This window comes from Lissotriton helveticus, chromosome 12 (genome assembly GCF_964261635.1).
Source record: "Lissotriton helveticus chromosome 12, aLisHel1.1, whole genome shotgun sequence".
Taxonomy (NCBI): domain Eukaryota; kingdom Metazoa; phylum Chordata; class Amphibia; order Caudata; family Salamandridae; genus Lissotriton; species Lissotriton helveticus.
In genome coordinates this window covers 47,084,231-47,090,230 of record NC_136073.1, presented here as the reverse complement: position 1 = coordinate 47,090,230, position 6,000 = coordinate 47,084,231, and the positions used below count along the sequence as shown (strand labels likewise).

Here is a 6,000-nt window from a genome sequence, read left to right as displayed (position 1 = left end):
TACCTGCCAGCACCTGCCCATTTAAAGTACTGTATTTTACCTAAGCTGCGTCACACTGCTTACCTTGAACATAGATGTGGTCTAGTTTATGTATAGCTAGCTCATAGAAGTAGACTTTGTTTTTCTGTTGATAAGACTGGCTTAAATCTAATTTGTGTACTTTCGAGAGGTCGGGCCTAGGCCTCGTCTGTTTTACGCCTTGGGAAAGGCAGACTTAAATAAAAAATAAAAATTGGGGGAAGACCTATACCGTAACTATCATTTTTGCTCTTTTATACTGTTTAAAAGCCAGGCCTTGCACCCGCGTCTTGGCGTTGCTATGGCTACAGACTTCAAACTAGAGGCGCGCTCCATCCGCACGTGCAGGAACACCGACTATCTGACTTCACGTCCGGCCAGGCTGAGCTTGGCCGGTTTGGTGCCGTTTGTGCTGTCTTCCCGCCCGCGCGGCACGCAGCCAATCGGGAAGGAGCGGATGGGTCCGGCGCGCGGCCAATGGGCGCCGGCGACCAATGAAGCGGCAGAGCTGATAAAGGGCGGGGCGCGCGGTCGCGCACCGGCTCTCGCGCTGGTTTTCGTCGCCGGGGGAACCGGGCCGGACCCGAAAAGAACCAAGGGATCGCGGAAGCGGGTGGAGCATGTGCGACGTGGAGACCCGCGGGCCCCCCGAGCCCACCCAAGCCGAGCCTGCGGCGCAGAAACCGGCCGCAGTCCGGGGGCAGGCGGACAAGAGGGTGCTGGGTAGGGGCCATGGGCCGTGGGGGGGCGCGAGTGGTGCCGGCGGAAGAGACGTCGGTGCGAGGGCAGCAGCCATTGGCTGGGGGTCATTCGCCGGGCAGCAAGGCCCAAGTGTCTGATGGGAGTAGCCGTGGGGTGTTTTGGGTGGGGCAACAAGCAGGCCTGATGGCCAGTTTTACTAAGGGTTGGGGGGCAAAAAAGTTTTGGTGGAGGGGGCAGCGGTGAGCGGAGTAGAGAAAAGGGTGTTTGGCAAATAAGGTCTTTAAATTGAGGTGTAAGGTAAATAGAGGGGTACTAGTTAAGTTGCAGACTGGGATGTCGAGTAGGATGATGTGAAAAGTAGCAGGATAATGTAGAGTGCGAGGGACAGTTTGGGGTATGACCTTTGCCTGGATTGAGTGTGCTTAGGCAGTGTCTGTACTAGTGAGTATCGAAACGGGGCATGCTGTTAATGGTTAAGCGTTTGTTGCTACAGGTCTGGGTGTTGGTTAGGGTCTTAATCGGATTTCCAGGTCTTAACATGCATGGTTTCAAGCCCTTAACTTTTAAACTACTACTCTTTGGTAGTTGGGTGAGGTCGAACTCCAAGAAGGCACAATAAAACCACAATATCCAGAATGCACCATGTTATTACATGACCGTACAGGATTCGGAATAGACTGTCATGGTGCAAACTATAGGCAGTAATGAGTGATAACAGTAGTACGATAATGCAGGGTGTGAAAAGCATCTCCCTGGGTTGCGTATGAGATGTATGGTGGGGATAGAGGTTTTCTAACAGTTTGTGGAGTAGAGGTGCCTAAAATGTAGTTAAGGCTTTTTTTGGTGAGTTTTAGGGTAGTTATGAAGTAGAAAGTGATGAGGGGGCATGTTTTGTGTGGGAGAACATTGTGGCAGCAGTACATAGATGCTAAGTTAGGTGATGTATTAATGGATGGCAATGGTTGGGAGGCAGACAAGGTACGAAAAAGCTCATAGTGAAGGTGGTTGGAGGGTGCAGACTGTGACAATGCTGAACATATGAATGGTGTAAGCAGTTTACGCGAGATAAATTGAAGTATTAAGTGTTATGTGCCTCGTCGAATGGTAACACGCCTTTAACTGACTAATTTCTGTCCTATTAGCAACACAGGTGCAGGGCACAGTGAAATGGTTCAATGTCCGCAATGGCTACGGATTCATAAACAGGTACTTAATATGTTGATGGGACGAAGTGAAATATTTACTCTGGTGAAATTGCTGGTAGCTAGGATGAGAATTTGGGTAGCCGAAGTTGGAATGCGGGGAGTTTGTAGTTGAAGTGATTAGTGGCTGCTCTATGGCAACAACGCCTGTGGAATGAGCGCTGACCACTTTTTTATGTGATAGAACTTAGTCACTTTTTTAAAGTCAATTAACATAACCAACTTTGAAATGATTGTGAAACTTAGGCGAGAACAATTATTTATATTTTATTGTTGAAGCAGAGAAGGACATTGCTGATTGCTAGTTGGTTAGTTTGTAACAAGTTGCGCAGTCTACAGACAGTGCCTGTATGTGGTTGCATGTGTTACATGGATTCTCGCCACATGATTCTAATGTCTTTTAATTTCCACAGGAATGACACCAAAGAAGATGTCTTTGTGCACCAGGTGAGCATCTTTACTTTTTTTTCTCATTGTTGTCTCAACAAGCGTTCTATTTTGCGGGCTACTTATCATCCTTTGAGTGCTTTGAATAAGTACACTTTTGTTCTGTGATGTCTCATAGGGAATGTTCTTTTGTCGATGCAATTGAAGGCAAGAGAATTAACTTGGTATAGGTTTATGTTGGCTGATCTGCTCCTGGCTTATAATAAGTCTCCCATACCCAGCTTTCTCATTGTAGCATCTGCAGGTAGTATTATTCGATTCTACTTACTTTGGTTAGGGTTTTTATAACCACAATTGAATAAACTATCCCCAGCACAGGGTCATTGAGCAATAGTCGGGCTTGTGCGGTCTGGGTGGTCTTTGCTGCCAGGTTAACATCGGACGAATATTTTGTATAGTAAGTTTGCTGACTTGAGGCAGGGAAAATTTAGGAAACGGTACAGCCGGGCTTAAAAGTGCCTGCAATAAATCAGGGTAGGTACCAGTGTCTTACCTAGGAGTGCTAACCAGTACGCTGTAGAAAGGCATCTTTTTGGATAAGAGATGCACCCCATGTGCTGAAATGTATTTAGTTTTTAGAATGGGATGAAATTTTGCACTGAGAATCAAAACTGGGCAGATAAAATGTTTGCATGACTACCGGGGCGTTTAATCTGATACTTGACCTTTCTGAGTGGCCTGAGTTTGTCACGTGATTTAGTTAGTGTTACGTTTTTACTTTGTAAATCTCAGGCATTTGCCGCTTGGTAGCCACTCTAGATAACGCAGTGGCAGTTCTAGGCTCTCTGAAGTGTTAAGGTGTAGCACATTGTAGCGCCGAATATGCTTCCTGGGCCATTTTCAGCATCTGCGGCGTGTTCCTGCAGCAAGATGTGTGCAGCCAGCAGCACACAGGACCAATATGATACATTGTGTACTTTGGAAAGAATTGTAGTTTAGGCATGCAGTATACCGTAGTCTGCCAGGCAGTGGTATCACGAAAACATATGCTGCTCGTTCTACTTCTATTCGGGTTTCTCACTGAACGTCAATCTGATTGGCGCAGCTGGTACGTGTTGCAATATTTATATAAAATGTTCTCAACAATTGGAATTCTGTCAATTTTCTGGAATGCAAACATACTACCCCTCAATTTTCAACCTTTTCTTGTATTTATTTTTAAAATGTATACTGTCATTTTCAGCAAAACACTACTGTAATAAACTATCATGCTCGAGTTTAGTGTAGCCTATCTGTACAGTTATAAATTGTGCATTCATTCCTCAAAGAATCGAAAACAGTACGGGGAACAAGAACCCTGATGCAGTAGTCACTGCTGCATACCACGACCACATAGTTTTTTTTATATGTAGTGCCGCAGCAACCCTTACTACAATGGCCTCCTTTTTCCACTCTTTGTTTCTCTGGCTAATTAAACTACTTCATATGTACGGTGACCAGACTTTTAAAAACGACATCGGGACATTCTGCAAGTATATAAATAGGGCTACACATTAACAGAAGAACTTAAGCAACCATCTTTACTAACTTAGTGAGGTACTATGGGAAATGATGTACAACGTTTAGCCACTGCCATCTGTTAACTGAATCACCCAGGGTCTTCTAACTCCTCTGGCACTGGAACACATAATAGATATCAAATTAAGTTAAGGTCCAGTGCCTGTGCGCCTACCGTGAAGCGTATTAATCCAACAGGGGGCACTGTTCCAGATGAGGGGTAGAGGTAGTCACCCACTCAATACAGAGTAAGAGAAAGGTGTAAGTAGTCCTAGGATTTTTGAGGCCCACTTGTGAGAGGAAAGATCAAGTCTGGTCTTTTAATACCCTTATACACCCCGAAGTATGTCATGCCTCATCATTGCTCTTTCCTCTCACAAGTGGGCCTCCTATCCTAGAACTACTTACACCTTTCTCTTACTCTGTATTGAGTGGGTGACTACCTGTACACCTCTTCTGGAACAGTACCCCTGTTTGATTAAAACGCTACTCTAGGATCACGGGCATTGGACCTTAACTGGCTCCTGGTCCCCCCTCTTTGATAGATAACCTTCCGGTGTATTTAGTCCCTCTGAAAACTGACGTGTTAACTGAAATTTGCTAAGACAGATCTTGAAAAGCTTGTACAGTCCTTTAAAATCTGGAACACCCTCCCTCAATTCGTGTAGAACCCATTCCTTACCCGTCTCAGATTTGAATCGCTTCTTGACTGTCATTATTTCCAGTAACTGAAGCCTACTTAAGCCATTTACAGTAGTTCAGTTCGTACAAATGTATCGTCACAGAAACCCTGAGCTGGGTTGCATCAATCCTTTAAATGCTCAGACAACATGTACAATTATCAGCTAAGAGGTTGAAGACCGTTAAATCTAAAACCTGCATTCTGGGGTAAGAGTCATGGCAAGTTGCTTCACTTAAAATATGAAATACTACTTGGCAATCTGGGAAATGGTTCTATAGGTTTATTTAACAAGTGCTGAAATGACAGAACCCTGCTGAATTGGGTTCAGCATACAGGTATAATGTAATGCACAGGTCAAATCAGACGTGGAGGTTTCTAAAATTTAGTTTGTCCTGAGGTAGTTGCGATTTCAATTGGGATTTTTGCTGGAGGGGTTAATATGTCATTTTTCTGAAACGTCTGCATGGTTTCTGTAAAGCATCTGGGGGCTAAGGACATGTATTGTATTGTCATGGATTGTAGAATTTTGCAATTTTATGTTTTATCATATTTTGTATGATAAAACCTTTGTTTTTAACATGTAAAACATTTTCAACTGCCTTGAATGTCTACAGTTTTCTGACACCGTTCAATTGTTTGTCTTCAGACAGCCATCAAGAAAAACAATCCTCGGAAGTTTCTGCGCAGTGTAGGGGATGGTGAGGTGGTGGAGTTTGACGTTGTTGAAGGCGAGAAGGTGAGCCCCGAAGAAGTCTTTTTCACTTGGTAGCTTTCATTGTTTTGCCTTTTCTGATGGCTTTGGGAAAACAACCTTTACTTTTTAAAAATGTTTCGTTGTTGACTTGGTCAACATATTTTACATGTCCTCATGGTACTACATAATATTTCATGTTAACATGAGGGAATCTTTACTCATGAGTAAAAGGGACAAACTGACTGCCTAGCAAGTCGCTCCTGGAGTGCAGTTAAGTCCTGGATAGCCCTTAATGTCAACTTTAGTTCCCTCCCATAATGCTTTATATCTTTTTAGAACTAGGTTAAAAGACAGTTTAGTACTAAGGCCTGCCTTCACACCAAAATCTTTTATCGTGGGCATATTATAGAACAGTTTTCTGCCGGCTGTAGGCACAAGAAATTCTAATTAATAAGTCCAGCTGCATGTTCACTTGAATCGCCTTCCTAGGTGCCAGACTGGATGTTTTTCTATAGCACTTACCCATCTCTGCCAACAGTGGATCCAGCATTTCAAAGATTCCTCAATGTGCTGACTACCATAGGAGGCAAGTGGTGATGACATAGATGTATTTTCCATGGCACTACTTAACTTGGGATTTGAAGCTATTAACATTTTTTGCGATTATTTTAATGCCACATCTCAAGTCTTTGCTTCAAGCATGACAAATCTTGTAGGAAGAGATGTCAGTCATTGATTCTTAAATAAGGCCTTTCCTT

General features: G+C 43.8%; 1 protein-coding gene across 2 annotated transcripts in view; it reads left to right on the top strand.

Annotated features, from left to right (window-relative positions):
• Window positions 1–519: 519 nt before the first annotated feature.
• Window positions 520–6,000, top strand: part of YBX2 (Y-box binding protein 2) — a 134,824-nt gene continuing 129,343 nt past the window's right edge. Inside the window, exons 1-4 of one of the 2 annotated variants that reach the window (XM_078671182.1) lie at window positions 520–741; window positions 1,863–1,926; window positions 2,336–2,369; window positions 5,195–5,284. In XM_078671182.1, the coding sequence (XP_078527308.1) occupies window positions 639–741; window positions 1,863–1,926; window positions 2,336–2,369; window positions 5,195–5,284 (291 nt within the window). In that variant the 5' untranslated portion in view covers window positions 520–638. The remainder of the gene's footprint in view (window positions 742–1,862; window positions 1,927–2,335; window positions 2,370–5,194; window positions 5,285–6,000) is intronic. The other variant, XM_078671183.1, reaches the window with a different exon arrangement.